The sequence below is a fragment of the Helianthus annuus genome, chromosome 3 (genome assembly GCF_002127325.2).
Source record: "Helianthus annuus cultivar XRQ/B chromosome 3, HanXRQr2.0-SUNRISE, whole genome shotgun sequence".
Lineage (NCBI taxonomy): Eukaryota > Viridiplantae > Streptophyta > Magnoliopsida > Asterales > Asteraceae > Helianthus > Helianthus annuus.
Window position 1 is genome coordinate 9,877,058 of NC_035435.2, and position 25,478 is coordinate 9,902,535.

The 25,478-nt window shown below is 39.6% G+C and overlaps 2 protein-coding genes across 2 annotated transcripts; one reads left to right on the plus strand and one right to left on the minus strand.

The window, feature by feature from the left end:
• Positions 1–295: 295 nt before the first annotated feature.
• Positions 296–3,683, minus strand: LOC110928619 (probable histone H2A variant 3). Its single transcript, XM_022171648.2, has 2 exons — positions 3,492–3,683; positions 296–751 (listed from the first exon to the last, which is right to left on the minus strand). The coding sequence occupies exons 1-2, from the start codon at positions 3,597–3,599 to the stop codon at positions 455–457; spliced, it is 405 nt and encodes a 134-aa protein (XP_022027340.1). The 5' UTR covers positions 3,600–3,683; the 3' UTR covers positions 296–454.
• Positions 3,684–15,304: 11,621 nt separating this feature from the next.
• On the plus strand, positions 15,305–16,930 carry LOC110931192. The gene has a single exon (XM_022174596.1). The coding sequence runs from the start codon at positions 15,305–15,307 to the stop codon at positions 16,928–16,930; it is 1,626 nt and encodes a 541-aa protein (XP_022030288.1).
• The last annotated feature ends 8,548 nt before the right edge of the window (positions 16,931–25,478 follow it).

Below are 25,478 nucleotides of genomic sequence, written 5' to 3' on the forward strand. Positions count from 1 at the left end.
GTATATACCCAAAAAAATTTATGCAAAAACTACATACCCTCCACTACTGAGTGAAAAGTTTGGGGGGTCGGCCACCCCTCCCGCCCCCACTATGCTACGCCCTTGGTTTACAAGGCCGATTGCATGTTTTAAACCGGATTGAACTGTTAAACCATCAAAAAGATCTGTGAACAGGACCATTTGCATCAGGCAAAACTGATTTAGTAGGTTTCAACGGTTTTTCAACCACCCTAACCAACTAAATCTGCGTCTAGTCTGATAGTGGCCCTGTTTGGGAATCTTCAAAGAATCAACATTTCCAACAAGAACATTAAATAGCCAACCCTTGGATCAAGACATCTACGCATGGTTCGAACCAGATCAATCACGGCCAAGCTTAAAAAAGTCCAATCAAGACTAACTACCAACTAAAACTAACGGTCTTAACGACAACCAAAGCATGAAAAGTTGAAAACTACTCTTTAGACGATTTGTTGATGAGTGACTTATGGATGTGAGGAATGACACCGCCACCAGCTATAGTTCCTTTGATCAAAGTGTCGAGTTCTTCATCACCACGGATTGCAAGTTGCAAATGTCTTGGAGTTATACGCTTTACTTTGAGATCTTTGCTTGCGTTCCCGGCTAACTCAAGGACTTCCGCGGTTAAGTATTCCAAGATGGCTGCTGAGTAAACGGCTGCTGTGGCTCCAACCCGCCCGTTTGATGTGGATCTTTCTTTCAGGAGTCGGTGGATCCGCCCAACTGGAAACTGCAGTCATTTGTTTGGTCAGAATCAAGAAAGTATAATACTAACAGTTGTTGCATGTGTATACAGGCTATGTTTATCTCTTTACGGGTCAAAACTCAAAAGGTTACAGAAGAAAAGCAGACGATTTTTATACGGGTCAATTTTGGTTACAAAAGAGTCAAACATGCAGTTTTTGGGCACTTTTGATACATAACCCGCTAGATAAACATAGCCCGTAACAAGTAAAGGGTTGAATTATCGAAACTATCGCATCTTTATAATATGATAATAAGATAAAAGTACAACTGTTTATTAGTCAACAAGAACAGCCGTTCTTGCATGATTATGATGGGACAACGATGAAAGGTGTTCAACTTTTGAAAAGAATAAAAGGGCCAAAACTCCTGGCGACCTTTAACTTCCTCAAAGGCTAAAACTCAAATTTAGCCTTTATTTACAAAAATTAAGTTTAACATGTTGGAACTTAAGGTAATGATCGTCATTAAAAGAAAAAAACCAAAAAACGGTGATTTCAAGGCTAGTGAACATGACTGATGTTTTTTTTGGGTAAAGGGTTACCCCGGTGAATATAACATGACTGATGTTTCCTTCTAGTAAGTAGTAAAGAGTGGCAGACCCAGGATTTTTTTTCAATGGGGTCCATTTTTTTCGATGTTCAAAATTTTCATAACAAAACGTTAAAATTTTCGGGTCGGTCCTCATTCGGGTCGGGTCATAGCGAGGTTTGAACTAGATTTAAAAAAAAAGAGGAAAAACGAGCTATACAAGGATTGAACCCATGACCTCTTGTTCGTAAAGAGAGGGATTTACCACTACACCAGGTTTCTTTTTATTTCTATGGTGTCCACCTAATTGTATTTACGGGGTCCTTATACAATTTAATATACCGAATCTGCTAATTTTTTTAAAAACATTGGGGTCCGGGTCGACCCACTCTATGTGGGTCCGCCCCTGGTACTAGTAAACAACTTCAAATTAAGGCACCATAACTCATCTTTTCTATAATGAATTAAAGTATTCAACAATTCTAACACTTTAGGCTCTTAGTTATAATGTTCATATATGTTCTTTGGAGTTTGGATCTAATGTAAAGATGACATTTTCATGCGAGTCATACACTTATATACGTGAGGTTCATTATGACACACAAAGAAAATTCTAAGTTTCTATTGATATAACAGGGTTGTATGTACTTAAGCAAACTAACAAAAGATTAGTGAGAGTGAACAGCAGTTAAATAAATAAATGTGCACTTTCTTCCCCAAACGTGTATCTATTACGTCTATAATCCAAATTATAACAACTTAATCGACATCAAACACGCAACATATGTTAAAATTTTATCTTAGTTCATCAATTTTATCCTTATTATTTATTGGGCTTTGTTTTGTTTTCATATATGGCTCCTATCTCAAGCCCAAGCCCGCAGGTTGGAGTAGACGTGCCTTCGCATATTTTAGTTCCCTTGTTAAAGAATCAATCATTCTGTCGATCCGTGATTGTCTCGCTTATCGCTGTTGCTTATCGTTCCCTTTTTTTGGCCACGGTTTGTCCTCAAGAAAAGATTGAACCGGCTGTAAATTGGTGGTTCCGGGTAGCTGTTCATCATCGAAGAAGTATCACTCTCTACAAATCGATCTATTAAGGCTTCTCTTCATATCTATTGTGTTCTGGTTCTTGGGTATTCACGGACCATTCTTTTTCATATTGATTAGATATTGTCCGGTGTTTTTTTTTCTAAATCCAATTGTTTGGATAATCTTGTAATCTTTTTATCATATTAATAAAAACCTTTGAATTCTTGACAAATATAAGATACGCAAACAAATCAGTTAATCACAAGCTACACCTTCGTTGATCAACCATCGATTGTCCGGAATCCACTAAACTAGTTACATACACAAAACACGTACAATATTCACGTAACCGCATAAATCATAGCCACCAAATGAAGCATGCTTAACCGTCCGCCGCTTTTAACATCATTTTCACGAAAAAATAACTTTAAAATTAGTGCAATTTCACCCCCCCCCCCCCCCCCCCGATGGCCCACACATATATACATTATCATAGTTGTTAATGGCGAATAGCGACTGATAGCGATAAGGTACTTATATGCTACATAGCGAATAGTGATAAATAGCGAACGGCTATTTTATAAATAGCGGTACACTAGAAGAAAATTTTAAAAAATTTATATGTATGTTATATCAAAATACCCTGGTATATATGCTATTTTACATGTATATATAACAAAAAACCTAAAATCTAGCTATTTTATAGCTACATTTAATTTCTATTTATATTAAAATAAAAAAATAAACTGTCGCTATTATCGCTACAACCCTAATAGCGAGCCTAGACCTATACGCTAAGTAGCGCGCTATATCGATCGATACGCTCGCTATTGAGAACTATGTACATTATATGCGCACACCGCCTATAATCCAACGAAAAACAATCTAATCTACACAATTTTTTCGTTGATCGATTAACCATTCGATTATCACTCTTTCGTATTAATCAAGTCTTTTATCCACAAACAATACTCGTTATTCTATACGATCAATTTCATCTATAATCCAAAGAAAAACAATCTAATCAACATCAAGCATGCAACATAAAACTACATCTTATAAATCAAGCCCTAAATCTACAACCAAACGATCTCGCTACATCAAATTCAATAGGATCAACAAACACATGAATAAGATTGAGAATTTGAAGACGAATTATATACCTGAAGACCGGCGCGAGAAGATCGAGAGGTAGGTTTCTTCTTGTCCTTATCTTTGTTGAGTGCGGCATTTTTCCCCATGATCAAACCTTTAGCTCCTTTTCCCGACATTTTCGCTGTCAAAATCAATGCAGAAAATCGTAATTGAAGAAAGAAAAAGGGTTTTTTAAACAGAGAAAGTGAGAGAAAGATTGGAGGATCGTAGCGGCTGATGTGTATTTATAGGCGGAATGGGGTAACATAAGCGTGTACATTAATGGTCCTTAAGGTATTAGCCTATTTTGATATTTGATCCTTGTACTAAACTTGAATGTGTTACGTATATTTATTTGAGTAAAATGCACAAAACGTCCTTTATCTTTCCTCAAAGAGAAAAATGCCTGGATAGTCTCTGTGGTTTCGCATTTTTTCATCTATAGTCTCCAACTTTCTAAAATTACCTGAATAGTCCCCAACTTTTCATTTTTTGTTCCCGGATAGTCCCTGGGTCTAACTACAGTTTGTTTTCTCTGTTAAGTGGGTGTAAAATTACCAATTTACCCTTTCCTTTAAAAGGCCAAACCACATGGACTATCCGGGCATCTTCTTCATTTTTTGAGAAAAATCCCACCACCACACTTCATCTTCAACCTCCACCCACCATCACCCTCCTCCACCCTCCACCACCAAATGTACATAAATATTTAACTTCAACACGCTACATCATAAAAAACTAGTTTTTTTTAACACTAATTCATAAAAAAACTATATCCTTAACATCATAACAGTGTTCCATCTAAACGAAATCAGATTTAAATTCACATAATCAGATAGTAATACTACATTTCCTCCAAACCTGATTATTTTGATAGTAATAACCATAATCACATTTCAAGAAGACTGATAGTGGGTGGTGATGGAGGGCGGAGGAGAGTGATAGTGGGTGGAGGTTGAAGATGAAGTGTGGTGGTGGGGTTTTTCTCTAAAAATGTAGAAGATGCCCGGATAGTCCCTGTGGTTTGGCCTTTTAAAGGAAAGGGTAAATTGGTCATTTCACACCCACTTAACAGAGAAAACAAACTGAAGTTAGACCCAGGGACTATCCGGGAACAAAAAATGAAAAGTTGGGGACTATTCAGGTAATTTTAGAAAGTTGGGGACTATAGGTGAAAAAATGCGAAACCACAGGGACTATCCGGACATTTTTCTCTTCCTCAAACTTGTAGGTTTCATCCTTAATGTTTAAAACTTGCTAAAAACATTCTTTAAGTTTAAAAAATGGGCACCGGTACGGTATGGTTCGGTAGCGGTACCGGTATTTGAAAGTGAAAACCAGTACCGGTACTGAAAACGTTAAATTTCGATATCGAATTGGTACTGAAAATCGTGCCGGTTTGAAAAATTTGGTATCGGTACCCAGAATCATTTGCTCATCCCTATACATATGTATGGACTTAGGGCTGTAAACGAACCGAACGAACACGAACAAGGCCTTGTTCGTGTTCGTTCGTTAAGGAAATAAATGTGTTCATGAACGGTTCATGAACACTTACCGAACGAGATTTTGTGTTCGTGTTCGTTCATTAAGGAAATGAGCGTATTCGCGAACGGTTCACGAACATAAACGAACACAAATAAATTTGGCGAACGCGACGAAGGATAAAGATAGATGGCCCAGAGGGTAGCACTCGAACTTGAATCCCTTATTGTGGAACGGAGTCGATCGTATTCGCCGATGTAAATAATGAGAAATGAAAGGGAAATAATGCATAAACAAGGTGAAAGAGGGTTTCCTAGTTTAATTGTTAGGGTAGTAAAATAAATAAAAGTTTAATAATATAAAAAGCAGATATAAGATATATGTAAGTACAAAGATCTTCAATTAAAGCACAAACATACGAACATAAAAGAATGCAAATCAACGAATGTTCATGAACACGTTTACGAACACCTTACCGAACGTTCACGAACACAATCGAACGAATGAGACTTCTGTTCATGTTCGTTCATTTAACTAATCGAACGGAATTTTTTGTTCATGTTCGTTCATTTACTAAATGAACGAACATAAACGAACTTCCCGCCGAACGGTTCACGAACTGTTCGTTGAACGTTCGGTTCGTTTACAGCCCTATGTATGGTTTTGCAGTTTGGTGGTTGACTAAGTGAATGACACTTTGGGAAAGTGTATATGTTTTTTTTTTTTTGAACGACAAATTAGGATCACTGACGGATCACTGGAGTATCATCGTATCACCGGCAGAACCACCCGATCATATCCATCTCCACTAGGCTATAATGCCTATACACCAATTAGAGGAAACCCAATACATTTGGGGAAACCCCCCCCCCCCCCCCATGAGAATTGAACCCAGGAACAATCACACCCTTAAGATTCTTTCACTGGACTATAATGTAATGAGCGGGAAAATACATATGTTGTACCCGATAGGGTGAGAGTACACAAAAATGAAGATTGTAGAGTGAGACACTTGGGTCCTTTGACAATTGACATCCACTTCTTCAACCCACCCAAAGCGCACATCAAAATTGTTCTTAAATATTAATACATTTCACCTTGTTCTTCTTTTTGATTTTTGAGTTACATGCAAGTGGATGGTGTGGATCATTTGTGGGGGTTTTGAAAGTGCATAAAAATGTTGTATTATTTTATACATCCTTTCAAAAAAAAAAAAAAAAAATTAAACACATGTAACAAACCTAAACAAGGTGTTACGAATATTAACCCGCGATTAAACATGATTTTAACCAAAACTCTGATGTGTGCCTTGTTTGGTGAACCCACGAAGTCCATGCAAGTATCAATTGTCTCTACATACATTTTCCTTCTTTACTACAATTTCTATATTAGTTTCTTTTTTGTTTATTCCATTTGGTTTGTAAGCCTATAAATGTTGTGGTATTTCAACATTAGGAATACGAATGATTAAGAAAAAATAGTCTTAATCCCTCTCTAAATTACTTCTGGTCTTCTTAATCCCCATTCTAATCATCTCAAATCCAAGTGGTACATATCAAATTCTAAACTAAAAAAACAAGTTATAGTTATTCAATGGAAAGAGGGCTAGCGATTGAGTGTAAGAATCTATGCATTGGAAAGGGGGCTAGCGATTGAGTTGTATTCCTCTGTTAGACCATGCGTAGTGGGCGTTATTTTTTCAAAATTTGCCACCAAACACGCCCAATCACTCCCCCTCCCCACCCCACTGGGCATTATTGGGCGTTATTGACTTATTGATCACTTTTCCCCCTAGGCGTTTTTTAAATAACGTTTTCTCCAAATTTCAACCATCAATCACGTTTAATCTTCCTTTTTCTTGGCCAATAGCTTTTTTTGTTGGATTTTTATTTTTATTTAATTTTCTACACCCTTTTAACATAATGCCCACATCCCCACTACACTCATTTTAGAAAAACGCCCAATAATGCCCCTTACTGACTGTACTGCCACATGGCGGAAAACGCCCAAGGATAGAGGCATTATTCACCCTTACCACTACGCATGGTCTTAGAATATGTTTTGTTATGTGGGTTCTTGGCCTCACCAAAAAAGGGGTTACATACGCTTCTATATATGAACCAGGTCGTTGGAACAATTATCAATGGGCGGTTACATGATTCGTTGGGGGAGGTGGTGGTCGATTGTTTGAAGGATTTGGGCTTGGTGGGGGACGATGGTCAGGGATAGTGGTGTTAAGATGAGGTGGTCCGATAGTGTAGTGGTGGTGGTGCGGTGGTTTAGACGAGAGAGAGAGAAAGAGTAAAAGAGGGGGGGGGGGGTGTTTGTGTATATTAATAGTAGTAGTGGTGGTGGTCTTCCTGGCCGTGGCCGTGCTAGCAGGAGCGGTAGCAGCTGTCGTCGTAGCAACAGGTAGTCGTAGTGGTGGTGGCGGTGGCGGTGACGGTGGTGACGTAGCAGTGGTGGTAGTAGTTGTGGTGGTGGTGGCAGTTGCAATGGTTGTAGCAGCAACAACAACAGTAGTAGTAATAGTTTCAAAATGTGTTAAATTGTTTTTAAGTAACTTGTTCATAAAAGACTTGTACATTAGGTGTAAATGACTAATACGCCCTTCTAGTTAATAATTTTTTTTTTAAAGATGTTAGGATTGGACTCAAATTAATAAAATTGGAAACCGCACAGACTCAATGGGTTAAGAATTTTAGAACTTTGTTCAGCTAGTTAAAGTTAAAATGATCAATGACTCAAATAATAATTTAGTCCTATATGTATGGCAATAGTAAATATGGGTATGGTGAAAAGATGAACGGTTGATTGTTTTTTGTGTTATTTTGTTGATGGAGGAGATAATTGTTGGGCATACATAGCCGTTTTAAAACTTATTTAAGGCTAGGGGTGTGGTATACTGTTCCTGGCCACATCAGACTCGTTAGCGTCCCCACTCCATCCTCTGCGCGTCAAGATTGGGGGGGGGGGGGGGGTAAGGGGGTGCAGGTAGGACCCATTTTTTTCAACCGATCAAATATTTTCCTCTTCATTTTTTTTTGTTTAATAAGAGGCTTTAAACCATTGCATGCAAGTTAAAAGGAGGGATTTTAAAGCCCCCTATATGACATGGCACTGAGATGCCTCTGACGTGGCACTATAAAACCCCGAGGAGCTTTAAACGACAACCCAAGCCTAAGAAGCACAAGATATAGACATCCAACAATCCATGATCAAGATTAGGGCTGTAAACGAACCGAATGTTCAGCGAACAGTTCGTGAACCGTTCGGCGGGAAGTTCGTTTGTGTTCGTTCGACTAGCTTAACGAACGAACACGAACAAAGAATTTCGTCCGGTTAGCTTAGCGAACGAACACGAACACAGGTCTCGTTCGCTCGACTACGTTCGTGAACGTTCAGTAATATGTTCGTTTACGTTCGTTCGTGTTCGTTTGATTATATAAAAAAAATAATAAATAATAAACCTTTTATCTAAACATATTGAAAACTTGAAATCCTATTTTTTCTAAGTTAGCTAAAATTTGGATATTCTAGGACATTTTTTCGGGATAATTATGTCTAAATTAGTTAAACTTGATTCATCGTTTGGTGGTCTAGTAGACTTCCTCTATTTCGATTTATCATTTAATAATTGTATTTAACTACTTATATCCAATGTTTAAGGATAACAATATTTTTATTTTTTTTATTTTCAAGTTAAATGTTCATTTGCGTTTGTTTGTGTTCGAGACCAGTGTTCACGAACTGTTCGTGAACAACTGAATTTCCTTAACGAACGAACACGAACATAAACTTATGTTCGGTATGCGTTCATGAACAGTTCACGAACCATTTTAAATTCCTTAACGAACGAACACGGCCTTGTTCGTGTTCGTTCGACTCGTTTACAACCCTAATCAAGATCATGGATTTCCGGAAGGGTCTGGTTGAAAGTAAACTAAAACTTGGAAAACCAACCATAGGAAGTTTTGAATTCATGCCTGGTAGGTATGAGAGACGGTATTAAATGGATTATTCCAAAGAAAAGAAATAAAACATGCTTGGTTCTCATTCGTTAATAGAATGAATTATTTCAAAGGAAAGTGTTACTTCCATTTCTAGCATTTTCATTCTTTGAAAAGAGGTTTTTTAATTCCCTCAAGGAAAAAAGTAAACACTAATAATAATAATAATAATAATAATAATAATAATAATGATAATAATAATAAATTTATAATTCATGTCATTCTCACATAATAACCAAACAAGTAATCAAATGATAATGATTAATTTCATTCTTTTATCCATTTCATTATTAACAGTGATGTGGATAGTAGCTCTCTAGTAATGGAATCCACAACAAAAAAGAAACTGGCTCAAAGGTGCAAACTCGATAATAAAACACCAAACGAACCAAGTTTGTTCTTCCCTTGTTCGATTGTTATATTTTTTGTTTCGTTGTAAGGTCTTTCGTAGTGGGGCGCGAAGACGGGGGATTTGTGCACGATCAGAGGCGGACCTACGTTACGAGGAACGGGGTCCCCGGACCCCAATCTTTTTTTAAAAATAGTAGAAACGGTATATAAAATTGTCTATGGACTCCATAAAATAATTTAGTTGGACCCCATAACAATGAAAGTGAGCCTAGTGCAGTGGTAAAATCCCTTGTTTACACACAAAAGGTCATGGGTTTGATACCTGTTTCTTCCTTTTTTTGTGTGTTTTTTTTTTTTTGGACCCCATTGTCCAAAAATCCTAGGTCCGCCACTGTGCACGATGGCTCCCCATAGCGCCTGCTACACCATTACAAGCGGCGCTATGGGGGTGATTTTGGATGGGGCGGTATGTACATAGCGGCATAAAGAAGGAGAAGTCAGAATTTTATTTGTTTTTTTTTATTTTCTGGTTTTTCCCCTCACTCACACACATATATATACATACATATGTATGTATAATTGAAGGTGGTATTGGTTTGTTTTTTGCTAGCCGGAAGTTAGCCGGAAAGTTGGCCGGAAAATCGGAGAAGAAGACAGGAAGCGGTTTTTGATTTTGAAAGTTTTTGGGTTAGACACATTTGGTTCCTGCATTTTCTCAAATATCTAAATTGGTTTTTAAAACTTGTTTTTTAAAACACATTAAACACATTTGGTCCCAGAAAGTTTTGATTTTTAATTTAAAAAAGTTAGAAATATCTAAATTGGTTTTTAAAACTTGGTTTCTAATTTAAAAAGTTAGAAATTAATTAAAAAATTGAAAATTAATTAATTGAGTAATGACGAGGTAGGGGCTTTATGACTACGGACTCTAGTGATATAACGACCCATAAAGCCTTTGTGTGACGTGGCACGACACGTGTCGCATAACGCTCCCAAATGGGCTTTATGACTACACATGGCCTAACCAATTCGGATATTTACTTAAAAAAAACTATAAACAAAAATATAAATTAACAACCATGCGTGAGAACATATTCTATTTGTACTAGAAGTGGCTGTATCAGCCAAATTACTTAGAAATTATTAATGTGAGTTATATATGTTTAAGACGTGTTAAAGATATCAACATTGAAACCAAGTAAATATAAGGCATTGAATACACGTCAAAATTCAGATATACCTGAAACATATTAGACTTTTTTATTTTTTTAAGGTAAACTTATTCACAAATACAAATTTGGCCGAAAACCGGAAAGGGGCAAGCAACAAAACAATGCTATGCCTTACATAAAATCAAAGTTACACCATTTTAACCACGAGATCGACTTATTTTTATTTTAGACCTATATTTTAACCATAAAAAGCCAAAAGACTTAATATTTTCTATAATATCTGCAATCCTTACCTCCTCCTTATTTGAGACGTATTTCTCGAGGTTTCTCGCATGAAGTAATCAGGGACGTCCCTGCGTAAGGATTTCCATAATAATTGAAATTTTTTTTTGCATCAGTTCTATTAGAGTTAGAGGTAGGTTTTGTGTTTCTAGTGTTTTTTCTATGAAGAGGTATGGTTCCAATTTCCTGCCTACATGGCAGGGACCACACCACTTTTGTCACACAAGGCATCTATGTCACCAGAACATTCTAGAAGCTTCCAGAAGACATCTGGGCGGTTCACAGCTGGCATCAAAGATGCTTTGCCCGACATAAAGGACAACACGTGTCACCATTAACAGAAGGCCACATAGGCCTGCGACAATCCAGGGAGCAGGGCTGACGTGACCAGTACGAGGTACCCAGCACAGGCGAATGCAAGGACGCCACGTGTACCACTACACCCTTCGCGACAGAGCAGACCAAGAGGATATTCCCCTTGGTCGGACAGCTGGCGCGCGCCTACAGCTGTCACAGCTGCTTCCTCCTTCTTCACCCTCCGGCTATAAATAAGACCCTTCATCATTCAGGTTCGGGATCTTGGCTCTCTTTACTCACTCTATACACACACTGTTTTATTCCCCTCAGAACAGTATTTATTCTCACGCCGGAGCCTGGTTAAGAGGGAAAACCCCCTCCTCCCTCTTAACGAGACTAACGGTGTTTACTGTTTTGCAGATCTCAGGCCACCGATACGAGTAAGAGAAGAGGTTGAACCCCATAAGTGAAACAACCCTCTTGGTTATCCTTGTGTTAACCATTGTTTCAACATTGGCGCCATCCGCTTTTTTGCAAGACCACTCTCACCTCTTTTTCTCTTCTAAAAAACACTCGTGAAAATGTCAGAACAAAATCATTCACACCCAGCTGACGGAGAAGTTTCTTCCTTTGAACTCGTTTCGGACACGGCACACGTCCAAAGGGGTCAAAGGAACGAGACCATCCAAGAGGGTCAGCTGAACAACGAGTTTCCATCCATCTTTGGAAGTGCGTCCAGGGCTGTTAGCCAAACCACAACTGGACCCACCTTCCAAACACCAGCAAGAATCATCACTCAAACCACAAACGGAGCTGCTCTCCAATCTCCAACAGGGATATTACACCAAACACCTCCGCCGATGCAGACTCTAAGCCATGGAGCAGGCCCTTCTGCTCCATCGGAACAAGCACAACTCAACTACTCTGCACTTTTAGGGCTACCCGAGGGAAAAACTCTGGCTTCCTGGTATGCCGAACAAATGGCGTCCATAAACCTCGTTTATACGCAGCTCAGCGCACAACAAGCCTTGCTCCAAGCACAGGCTAACCAATCAGCATTCGTAACTCCACAACCAAGGTCTCTGAGTACACACACGGCTCAGCAGACAAACGCGTGGAACTTACGTCTAGAAAGAGGGCCAGTGCAAAATGTAAGAAGACCTAGCGTACACGACACGCGCGATACTTATGCTGAGACAGAGAGCAACTTCGTTCAAAACTCCAATTTACAACGAAGGCCGATCCAAACCCGTTTGGGCGCGCGCAACATGAATACGGAATGGGAAGAGGAGGAAGACGACCCAACTTACAAGGAAGAATCCACAGTTGTTTAGCAGACTTCATCCGGAGCACGAAGCATACAAACCAACCAAGCGCGCAGGGTATAACCCCAAAGCAGAGCATGATTATACCTTGAGCTATCGTCCTGAGGACATGGCTGAAAATTCAAAATTCATTCGAGAAATCGCGTGCGCGGCCATTGACAAAACGAAATTACCACACAACGTGGGTAAATACAACGGGTTGACGGACCCAGACGATCACCTCCAGGTGTTTAAAGGCGCAGGAGCAACAGGCGGATGGAACTTACCAACATGGTGCCACCTGTTTGCTCAGACATTCGTCGGCGCGGCGCGCATTTGGTTTGACAACTTACCGGCTGGCAAAATCAAATCATGGGTCGATTTCCGAGAGAAGTTCCTAGCACACTTCTCTCAGCAGCGAAGGCAAGCCAGAGATCCGGGTGATTGTTTGAACATATGGAGAAAAGACTATGAAAGCGTAGAAGATTTCATTACAAGGTACAACAAAGAATGTTTAGAGATCGGAGACATACCAGAAAAAATGATGCGCGCACACTTCATGCGAGCGGTCAAGTGCGACGACATGGTTAAAAGAATCAAAGGACGAGATGGAGGACCCAAAGACTGGGAAACCTTCATCGAAGCAGCCAAGACTATCGCGCAGACAGACAGGCAACTGACCGGTGACGATCACCGTCAGCGCGCACACAACCATAACGATCGAAACAACAGAAGGAGCAGAAATCAACCCTGGAGGGCTTCTGGGCACAGAGAAAGAAGCCCCCCACGAGACGATGCACGCCATACGATCAATCAGATAGCCCATCGAAAAGAAGTGAAGCGCGAAAATAGAGAAAAGCAGTGGACTCCACTAACCAAAACACCTTCTGAAGTTTTAACCACAGAGAACCATCAGTTCAAACCACCCTTGCAGATGCGCAACAAAAGGGGTCAAGACCCAAATCTCTTCTGTGAATTCCACAAAGATACGGGCCATTTAACCGATGATTGCTTTAGCCTAAAGCAAGAAATCGAAAGAGCTCTAAGAGACGGAAAGCTCACCCACTTAGTCAAAGGTGGAAAGCGCGATTACCGCCAGATACAAAGAAGAGACGAAGGGCCAGACAATAAGAAGCTCAGAAAGTTAGAAACTCACATGGTGCAAAGAGGTCCACGACGACCAAGAAAACATTACAACAGGCGCGCGCAAGATGATTCATGGCGCGAGAAACAAGTGGTTTACCAGTTGTCAGGGGGTCCAAGAGAAAAACGGCCAATAGTCATTCCAGGGGTGATCGGTCACTACCAGACAGATTACATCTTTATTGATCCCAGGAGCACTGCGGACATCATATATGAACAGTGCTTCAATCAATTTGACCAAGAGGACAAGGCGCGCCTAGAGCCAGTCGACTACCCATTAACTGGTTTCTGCAACGAGGCCGTCTTTCCCCTAGGACAGATATCATTCCCAGTATTACTTTCCGATGGGAGAAATTCAAGAATCGAAGAAGTCACATTCATGGTACTGCCGGCACACTCGAGGCATGACATCCTCCTAGGAAGAGAATCACAAGGAGATTTCAACATGATCTGTTCCGCACCACATTCCGCCGTAGGTTTCCCGACCGAAACAGGCGTTGCATTGATATATGCAAGCAAAGAAGTGCTGGCAACAGACGAAATCAGGCCAGCAAAATCAAGCAAACACGCACCGCGCTTAGAAGCAGAGAAATGGGTATTAAATAGCGCGTACCCAGAACAAACAATCACTCTGGGGCCCGCAATGTCTGATCTAACGCGCGCGGCGCTAAAGAAATTACTGCACGACAACATGGACGTGTTCGCCTGGACACCGGCTGATATGGTTGGCGTTCCACGGCACATAGCGGAACACCGGCTAAATGTCTCAGAAGACGCAAAGCCAGTAGTGCATGCTAAACGACACCTGGGAGATATCAAACATGATGCCATGAAAGAACAAGTGTTGGAATTACTAAACGCAGGGATCATCAGAGAAGTCCGGTAACAAACGTGGGTAGCAAGCCCAGTAATGGTAAAGAAACCGAATGGCAGTTGGAGAATGTGTGTCGACTATAAAGATCTGAACAAAGCATGTCCCCGTGACTGCTACGCTTTACCAGATATAGATGAGAAAATCGATTCTTTGGCAACATTCCGGTGGAAATGTTTCTTGGATTGCTACAAAGGGTACCACCAGGTCCAAATGGCCGTCCAAGATGAGGATAAAACCGCATTCCGCACGCCAACAGGGTTGTATTGCTACACCAAGATGCCGTTCGGCTTAAAGAATGCAGGTGCAACGTACCAAAGGTTGATGAACGAAACATTCAGTGACGCCATCGGTAAGTACATAGAAGTGTACATGGATGATCTGGTAATCATGAGCAAGGAGGAGAGCGCGATGCTGGCAAATATCCAGAAGACCTTCAACACGCTGCGAAGCGTAAGCATCAAACTGAATCCAGCAAACTGAATCCAGCAAAGTTTTTTGGGCTTCATAGTCACTAAGGATGGTTTTAATGTAAATCCAGAAAAGGTCCAGGCCATAGAAAGGATGCCTTCACCAGCAAACGTCAAAGACATGCAAAAGCTTGCAGGACGATTGGAAGCACTCAATCGGTTCCTAGCTAACCACGCTGCAAAATCCTTCCCGTTCATCAAGACCTTGAACAACTGCATGAAGAAAAATCAGTTCCAATGGACTCCGGAAGCAGAAAATGCGTTCCGCGAGATGAAAGACTGTCTCATCAAGCTGCCAACTCTAACCGCACCAAACAAAGGAGAACCTTTGGTCCTGTACCTCTCAGCTTCCGACAAGGCAGTCGGAGCCGTACTGCTTGTTGATCGTCAAGGTGTCCAAACGCCTGTATATTACGTGTCTCGAACCTTGACCGACCCTGAAACCAGATACGCAATCATGGAGAAACTTTTCCTTGCACTGATCCACGCGTCAAGAAGGCTGCGCAGATATTTCGTTAATCACGTCATCCACATGCTAACAAACTACAATATCGGAAATATCCTAGCAAGGCCAGAAATATCAGGAAGATTGGCCAAATGGGCAATAGAGCTAGGGGGACACAATGTGGTTTTCAGACCACGCCCATCGATCAAGGGCCAAGTCTTGGCAGATTTTATGACAGAAGTCCCAGACGACAAAGACAGAGAGTGCAAGGCGATGGAGAAAGCTGAGAAAAAACAAACAGAAGAGCCATGGCTACTATACACAGATGGTGCATCCAACGAAGATGGAGCAGGCGCAGGGCTAAGGCTAGTAAGCCCTGACAAACACGAGTTCACATACGCCATACGCCTAGACTTCAAGAGCACAAACAATGAAGCAGAGTACGAAGCCTTTCTGGCCGGCTTGCGTTTGGCAATCAAAATGGGGGTCCGACACATCGAAGCACATGTAGACTCCATGTTAGTAGCAGGCCAAATCAACGGCCAGTATGAAGCCAAGGGCGACATAATGGCACTCTATCTCAACCAAGCGAAGACGTTGTTACAAACTTTTTATTCCTACAAGGTGCATCACATAAACCGCAGCGAAAACAAGTCGGCAGATGCTTTAAGCAAACTTGCGTCGACAAGTTTCCAACACCTAGCAAAGGATGTGCGCATAGAAGTTTTGAGCAACCCATCTGTTCCACTCAGAGAAGTCAGCGTCATCCAAACAGGAACCACGTCCTGGATGACACCCATAATCATGTACTTACAGTCCGGGATACTTCCAGAGAACAAAGCTGAGGCGCGAAAAATCCAATACAAATCAGAACATTATCAGATGGCAGACGGGATACTGTATCGAAAGTCATATCTCGGCCCGCTGCTAAGATGTGTTGATGCCGACGACGCAAATTATCTGATCCGGGAAGTACATGAAGGCATTTGTGGTATCCATGCCGGGCCGCGAATGGTAGTGGCAAAAGTAATGAATGCCGGATACTACTGGCCCGGGATGCACCTCGATGCCGTGAAAGAGTTGAGAAAATGCAGTGGCTGCCAGAGGCACGCACCAAAAACCATGCGCCCCAAAAACGAACTGGTACCAGTAACAACCGCATGGCCTTTTCAGCAATGGGGCATAGACATGGTGGGCCCCTTCCCAGAAGCTCTAGGGGCAGTTAAGTTCATCATAGTCGCGGTCGATTACTTCACCAAGTGGGTAGAAGCAAAGGCCCTCGCATCAACCACATCGGCAGTCGTCAAACGATTCATATGGGAGCAAATCATATGCCGGTTCGGCTTACCCCTCAGAATCATCACCGACAACGGAACAAACTTTGCAGCAGATGATCTCGAACGATGGTTCAAAGAACTGAACATCGAACATACCTTCTCTTCGGTTGCTCACCCGCAAGGGAACGGTCAAGTCGAAGCAGTCAACAAGAGCATCGTCGATGGCATAAAGGCAAGGCTCGGTGAAAAAGACGAGGGTGGGTCGATGAGCTACCCAGCATATTATGGGCCCATAGAACAATGCACAAAACAAGCAACGGAGAAACACCGTTTAGCTTGGTCTATGGGTCCGAGGCTGTGATCCCAGCAGAAATCGGGCTTCCATCTCCAAGAATGCTCTCCATGAACCTGATCAACAACGAAGAAGAAAGGAGGATCGACCTGGACCTCCTAGAATAACGGAGGGTGTAACAACTGTCACTAAAATCCATAATTAGGATGGTAATTAGCTATTAAGAAAACCCTAATTGAGAAACCCAAGTAATTCTGCACTAACCCTAAAATTTCCAGAACAATCAGAATCAGGATCAGGGCCCCTAAAACTCAGGGGGGGATAAACCCTAGCCAACGATTATCTTCATAACTCTCTATCAAAATCGAATTTTATGAAACTGTCAACACATCAAGCCTAGTTACACACGTAGCTACCCTATGAACATAGGTTACCACTCGCGTAGCGCGACGCCCATGGGGGGTACCCCTCGCGCTACGCGACGGTGTCAAATTTCATGTATAAATAGAGGAGTCTGGGACTTGAATTCTGTCTTTGAAACGACGTAAAAACTCGCTGTGTACGTCAAGTTATAGCAGAAACAATACAACAAACACACACGGGTCTCGAATTGCTGCCGCAATCAGGATAATAACTCGATCGCTATTACGATTCAACGTCCGATCGATTATAACTATCCAACGATAGTCCAGATGCTGCTCAATTGAGCTTGTACTTTGATTATTCGTCGTGATTTCGACTTGAATATTAGAGTGCTGTTCGAATTCGGACTATGCTCTGTTATTCGTTGTGAATCCGATTGAATTATCGAGTATTGCACTGATTAATCGTTGTGAAGGTTTAATCTCGTGAATTGACGTAATTGCTGTATTAGTTACTAACCTGTGTGTGTGCATTATGTTAAATTAGGTTTAATCAAGGCTAATCAGTAGGCTTATACCTTGCCCGTTAAATCTGCAATGTGAGTCATTCTTCTTTTTATCAAACTATTTTACAATACTCCAAATTATTTTCAAAGTGTCATAATTACAGGGATTAAGTCGTGGTTATCTTAACCGCTGGTTAGTGGGGTATTGTGCACATTACTAATTTCTCACCGTTAGGCAATAAGCCCTAACATGGGTTAGGCTAATAAGACCTAACAGTGACAAAACGTCACTAATTGGGTGACTGGACCCAATAGTGGTATGACCATCGTCACACGGGTGGCAAGACCAGATATTAATTAAGATACTGCCATAGTAATCGCTCTTATGCTGTAATTTATAACTATGTGTCATTTTATCAAAATGAATGATTCACTCAGTATTTCCCGCTGACAAAACCCTTTTTAAAACACGTTTCAGGTAATTACAGTATGTTGGGGTAAGAATTGGATCCAGCACTGAAGGACTTCAAGAAGTGGCTTATTTTATTAATTAAATCAAATTAAGAAATATCATTTTTATTAAAAGCTACCTTTGTAAAACATGGAATTTATTCCATCTATTTAAATAAAAATCCGGTGTTTCTAAACTCTGGTATTTTTCCTAACTCACGGTCCTGATGAAATTTCCGCTGCAATGTTTTCCAAAAATAATCACCGGTACCACTGGACTGCTCACGGCACCCGATTCCGTCCAGGGTGGGTCGGGGGTCGTGACAGAAGGTGGTATCAGAGCCACTGCTTTAAGCCTATAAGTGTTGTGATAATAATACTTAAGCTTAAATAAAAAGAGTTAGGAGATTTCTATTAAATGGTAGCACAGCTGATAGCAGTTAGACTTGAACATAAGAAAAGATGCCTTAGTATAAGCTAAGTCACTGGTTTACACAATTAGGTGTTATGATAATACCTAAGTGAAACGGAGAATTAGAAACTTAATATTATCTGATAGCACTCCGGATGGTATTTAGACTTGAACTTAAGAATTTTGCCTTAAAATAAACTTTAAGGTAAATTACTTATATAAGTATAATGGATACTGGTATGACGGTTAGCAGGCAATAGCACTTAATTGCTATTTATTCTTGCTTACTGATATTATTTGGTCTAGAATAAGATATGTTATGGGAATACAAATTTTCTTGATTCTGGATAAAAGCCCTAATGAAAGAGGCACTTTTTGAAAAGATACTATTTATGGGAAATAGAAAATTTTCTCCGGAAAAACTGGGTCTAGAGTAGCAGACTCTCCAGCTTGTCCGGACATATTGAGATTACCGCTCCGGCGCGAACCGGATAAGACGGGGTAAAGGATATGTCAAATCAGTGACAAGATTTCCCTAAATAGTATCATGACCAAATACCTGAGTGGTTCTTGGAAATATGAATCTGTTAAATACATTGACCTGATAAATGGTATGTTTATTTCAGCATGTGAAATATGTGATTATATAGATAGGTATATCTATAAGGAAATTCCAAAAACATAAGAATTGACAAATTGAAATAAAACACAAGCATCCGTGTCTAGAATTCTATATCAGGAATCTCTTTTCCAATATCAAACATTATTTTGTTTGATCATTTACCTCGTAACTCATACAATGAGAACCCTTTAAAGATGGGATATCATCGAAAGTATAAAAATTTACAATACACAAGTAAGAAACATATAAAGTTGTGCTAATGCACAAGAAAACACATGAAACTTAAAATATACGTCCACAGACGTTGAAATATATCACACACGACTTTCCAAGGCAAGACCTTTGAAAAGTATAAATTAAGCACGATGACACCAATACTAATTCTGTCAGTAGAAAACTACTAATCAAAAAGAAGCACTTTGCCATGTGATCCTATAAACAATCTACATTTCGCTGAGGTACGTTGGAACAAGATTTCACAATCATTGGTGCACAGTCTAAACTAAGTCATAAATTATTATCACTGAAAAAGGAGTCACATACCTTTGCAAATTCCCTATTCCATTTCAGTTCATTCGACATTCCTTGATAATGGCACTTAACAACGGTTATCACACAAAATTCCAGATAAAAGTTCTTATATTCCCTTCGTAGCAATTCCGACTTCTGCCTATAATAAGTTGACTTTCGTGTTCTTGTAATGGTCATCATACCATAAAGAATTCTTTCATAATAGCACATATAGTGATCTATCTCGTTTCTTGGTAAATCCATACACTATTTGTTGTGCATGTGGTTCATATGAGTTATAAGACCCTAGGAAGGCTTCATTCCAAATTATTGTTTTATCCAACCTCAAATATCATTTCATTATACTTGATCTTTGCATTACCGCGTTTTGCAAAATGATTACTCTTTGATATTTGATCGATAAATTTTTCCTTTGAAAAACTCGATTTCCTTTTTATGGTATACATGGTTTTGTTGTAACCATGTCAGAACTTTCTTGAACTCATTTTGTTTACACCAAAGTTCAATTGTTTGAACTTGCTCGCATTTTCGTATTCAATTCAAAATCCCATATGATGGATTGAAGCCATCATATTCAAAATAGTCCCAACAAGCACTTCAATTCTCTTGAACCATAGCATGCTTGTTTAGTCTTCGAATTCATCAAATCATTTCTTTGATTACGATCACCTTGTGGTGACATTCTTCACAAAATTTAAAAATTGCGCTAATCTCGTTTAAATTATTTATTTTTGGTGAATATTTGTAATAAAATATTAATAATAGTAGGTATTAATAGTATTTTTAGGTATTAAGGTTATTATCAAGACAGGTATTGAATAGCGTAGCCTTAGTTAGGCATGGACTGATCACCTATGCTTAAACAAGACAGCACTAACCAATATCCAACAATGATAATAACTATTTAATATATATAAATTAAGTCATCATACTTATTTAGTAAATTTCAATTATATATATATAAATATTTTATATTATATATATAGATATATATATACTTTGTACTGTAAAGAGAAGATATATTTTCATAGAACAATTAAAGGGACGAATAAAATTATCTAAATAATTGTCTAAGTATTCATGAACAAGACATATTATAAATAAATGTTCATCTTATAGAAATATTCTTTTATAAAATATATATATTAAAATATCAAATGTTATTTACACAAACCAATATTTAAGTATGCTTGATATTAAAATAAACATTTATTATCTTACTTTTATGATTTAAAATACCTCATTATAAAATCTTATAGTAAAAACACACTTGATTTTAAAAAAATGGTAATCGTAAGTTCTAGAAGATTGGGTAAACCTATATCATTATTTTGTCACAATTTACCACGGGTCTTGATATTTTAAACCTATCTATATTTATTTATTATTCTACTTTATGATAACATAAAAGGAAAAAGTATTTAATAAATCAAAATATCACCTATCCTTAAATAAAACATTTTGATTAAAATCATCTGAATACAATTATGTATTAAGACAAAAATACACTTGTCTTCTCATGTATTCTTACAAATCACCCATCTCAGCACATTGATTTTCTCATATCATAATTCAATATTTGACGAATCATTTTCATGTTTCCATTTCATTTTTAACCTGTCAATCTTAAGTCTTCCTTAGGTACCAATCAAAGTAAGTTTTCTTCTGACAAAGAAATTTTATTAATTCCAAAAAGTTCTTCACATTCATTCTAAAAATCTATACATCATATATCTTCTGGCTTAAACATAATCACCTTGGAAACTATATCATTTCATCGGAATGTCTCATCTTTTGAAATATCCAGATTCGCTTCCTTGAAACTCTCAATTTCGAAAACAGTGAATTTATTCGGTCATCATTATTAAATTCTTTCAATCATTACAAACACTTTGTAGCGTCCGAATAGATTTGTAGCATGTGCTAAACCCTATTCATACGCCATTCATTTGATTTGTCATATTCTTGGTACAATTATGTACTCAGATTATGATACCCTAAACTCTATTGTCCAGTACCATTTAAGTAAACGATATTGATTTTCGGATAATCATTAACAAATCATTTTCCATACTTCCATTCACAAATAGATATTTATCAATTCAGAACCTTCCTTAATTGATCAAAGAAAATTCATTTCGGATATTGAATCCAATTGTTCCTATAAGTCATTTTTATTTTCAAAATTCATACCCTCAAAATATCCTTTGATTCCATTCCACGATACATTGTTTCTCTTAATTAGAAGAAGAAACATAACCCAAGAAAATATCATAATCCAAATCTCGAGGACGAGATTTTTATTAAGGTGGGGAGGATGTAACAACTGTCACTAAAATCCATAATTAGGATGGTAATTAGCTATTAAGAAAACCCTAATTGAGAAACCCAAGTAATTCTGCACTAACCCTAAAATTTCCAGAACAATCAGAATCAGGATCAGGGCCCCTAAAACTCAGGGGGGGATAAATCCTAGCCAACGATTATCTTCATAACTCTCTATCAAAATCGAATTTTATGAAACTGTCAACACAGCAAGCCTAGTTACACACGTAGCTACCCTATGAACATAGGTTACCACTCGCGTAGCGCGACGCCCATGGGGGGTACCCCTCGCGCTACGCGACGGTGTCAAATTTCATGTATAAATAGAGGAGTCTGGGACTTGAATTCTGTCTTTGAAACGACGTAAAAACTCACTGTGTACGTCAAGTTATAGCAGAAACAATACAACAAACACACACGGGTCTCGAATTGCTGCCGCAATCAGGATAATAACTCGATCGCTATTACGATTCAACGTCCGATCGATTATAACTATCCAACGATAGTCCAGATGCTGCTCAATTGAGCTTGTACTTTGATTATTCGTCGTGATTTCGACTTAAATATTAGAGTGCTGTTCGAATTCGGACTATGCTCTGTTATTCGTTGTGAATCCGATTGAATTATCGAGTATTGCACTGATTAATCGTTGTGAAGGTTTAATCTCGTGAATTGACGTAATTGCTGTGTTAGTTACTAACCTGTGTGTGTGCATTATGTTAATTAGGTTTAATCAAGGCTAATCAGTAGGCTTATACCTTGCCCGTTAAATCTGCAATGTGAGTCATTCTTCTTTTTATCAAACTATTTTACAATACTCCAAATTATTTTCAAAGTGTCATAGTTACAGGGATTAAGTCGTGGTTATCTTAACCGCTGGTTAGTGGGGTATTGTGCACATTACTAATTTCTCACCGTTAGGCAATAAGCCCTAACATGGGTTAGGCTAATAAGACCTAACAGTGACAAAACGTCACTAATTGGGTGACTGGACCCAATAGTGGTATGACCATCGTCACACGGGTGGCAAGACCAGATATTAATTAAGATACTGCCATAGTAATCGCTCTTATGCTGTAATTTATAACTATGTGTCATTTTATCAAAATGAATGATTCACTCAGTATTTCCCGCTGACAAAACCCTTTTTAAAACACGTTTCAGGTAATTACAGTATGTTGGGGTAAGAATTGGATCCAGCACTGAAGGACTTCAAGAAGTGGCTTATTTTATTAATTAAATCAAATTAAGAAATATCATTTTTATTAAAAGCTACCTTTGTAAAACATGGAATTTATTCCATCTATTTAAATAAAAATCCGGTGTTTCTAAACTCTGATATTTTTCCTAACTCACGGTCCTGATGAAATTTCCGCTGCAATGTTTTCCAAAAATAATCACCGGTACCACTAGATTGCTCACGGCACCCGATTCCGTCCAGGGTGGGTCGGGGGTCGTGACAGAGGGAGATGGCAGCAATCAATGAAGCCAAATACAAATCAAAGCTTGAAAAGTATTACAACTCCCGAGTCCGGATCTGCACCTTCAACCCAGGAGATTATGTCTTAAGGAACAATGAAGCGTCCAACGCAGAGAAACCGGGGAAACTGGCTCCCAAATGGGAAGGCCCGTACATCATTGATGAGGTACTCGGCAAGGGGGCATACAAGCTACGCACCATGAATGACAAAGAGGTTCCACGAACCTGGAATGCCCAACAGTTACGAAAATGCTACATATAATACAAACATGTAATCGTACAGGGCGAATCGCCAACACATTTACCTAATACAAGAAGTGTTTGGCTACCTTTATTTCATGCAAATTTCTTGTCACAACTGCATTTATTACTTTGGGCGTACACGAAAACATCAATGGCTCGACCATAGGAAACGTTGTAGACCTCCAAGGCTCGTCACAACCAAGTGAACAGCCGGGTCAGAAAAACAACCAAAGCCTACAAAACGCCAAAACATAACTTCGTGCCCACATAAACACGAAAATATCGATAGCAAGGTAATTACACATTGTAATGCTCCCAAGGCTGATTACAGCTGAGCTCACACAATAACCTGCAACTCGATCACTTCGTATGTCACAGACAAGCGCACATACTTAAACGACAGAATAAAAACGTTGTAGTGACACAACATCACCTGTCAGCGCCATCACTCATTCGTGACACCTAATCAAAGTAATTAAACATGCACATATTATGACGATTTCAAAATTCGCATAACCAAAAATCAAAGCGGTAAAATATATGTCAATACATACAACCACAGTTAAGAAAATTAAAATTGTCTTAAAACACCCATTACAAGCCCATTCAGGGCCATACACGGCACGCAGGCCGGAAACCACCTATCAAGTATGGCTGGAGCCAGCACCTCCCGCAGCACCATCGCCATCTTCTCCCAAAGCTTTTTTCAACAAAGCTACTCCATTCGCTTTGTGAGCCAACTTCCCAGCGGCCCGAACAACATCCAAATCAAGCATCGCAAATTCTTTTCGCTTCTCAGCATAAGCACCGTCACAATCATCTTTATATAACTCAAAGTTGTAATCCTTCTCATTGTTGGCGGCCGCAAATCTGCCTTCAGCATACCCAAACTTGCGTCCACTATTATACCCTGCCCTACCCAATTCAAACATATAGCAGGCAAGTTCAGAAGAATGCAAAATACGATCAGCAAGCTGCATGAAAACAAGATCGAGTAAGAACAAGAATATACAAAGGCAAAAACAAAATGAAACGAGAAAACAAGGCAAACAAAGAACGCTACCAAGGGAACACCGCGAGACAACAACCACCTACTATCAGCTGAGGCCTCCTCAGCAAGAAGCTCAGAAGCACGACATTCAGCCGTCCTCTCATCAAGAAGGCGCTGAACAGTCTCACACTCCGCAGCCTTCTCCTGAGCAAGAAGCTCCAGCTTGTCAATCCGAGCAACATACTCTTTTTCGTTTTTCTCCGCAGCAACACGCACCTGCTGCGCCTCTTCAGCAAGGGCCGTCTTCTCACCAGATAGCCGCACGATAGCATCACGCTGCGACTGCATCTCTAAATTTGTACGAGCACAGGCAGATTCCCAATCTTTCTGTTTTTGCTCGTTTAACTGCTTCTGCTCTTCAAGCTTCCGCTCAGCTTCAGCAACCCGCCATTGCAAGCCTTTTTTCTCCGCATTAAACTTCTCTTTCTCTTCGGAAAACGACTTCTTCGCCTCCTCAAACTCAAGAGTTTCTTCCCCCATCGACCTCCATTCGCGAAGAATCTCTTGCGATGTGGCAAAGAAGTGAACCCCAGCACTAACATGGTCGTCTATAAGGGCAAAGCGGTTGCGATTCTTCTGGAACATCCTCTCCGCAGGCGGAAGTGACAAAGAGAAAAACTCGTGACAATTCTTAA

Coding starts and splice junctions, on each gene's coding strand:
- LOC110928619 (XM_022171648.2), bottom strand. CDS start 3,599: ATGTCGGGAAAAGGAGCTAAAGGTTTGATCATGGGGAAAAATGCCGCA. Junction 752..3,491: donor CTTCTCGCGCCGGTCTTCAG/GTATATAATTCG, acceptor AAATGACTGCAG/TTTCCAGTTGGGCGGATCCA.
- LOC110931192 (XM_022174596.1), top strand. CDS start 15,305: ATGGAGAAACTTTTCCTTGCACTGATCCACGCGTCAAGAAGGCTGCGC.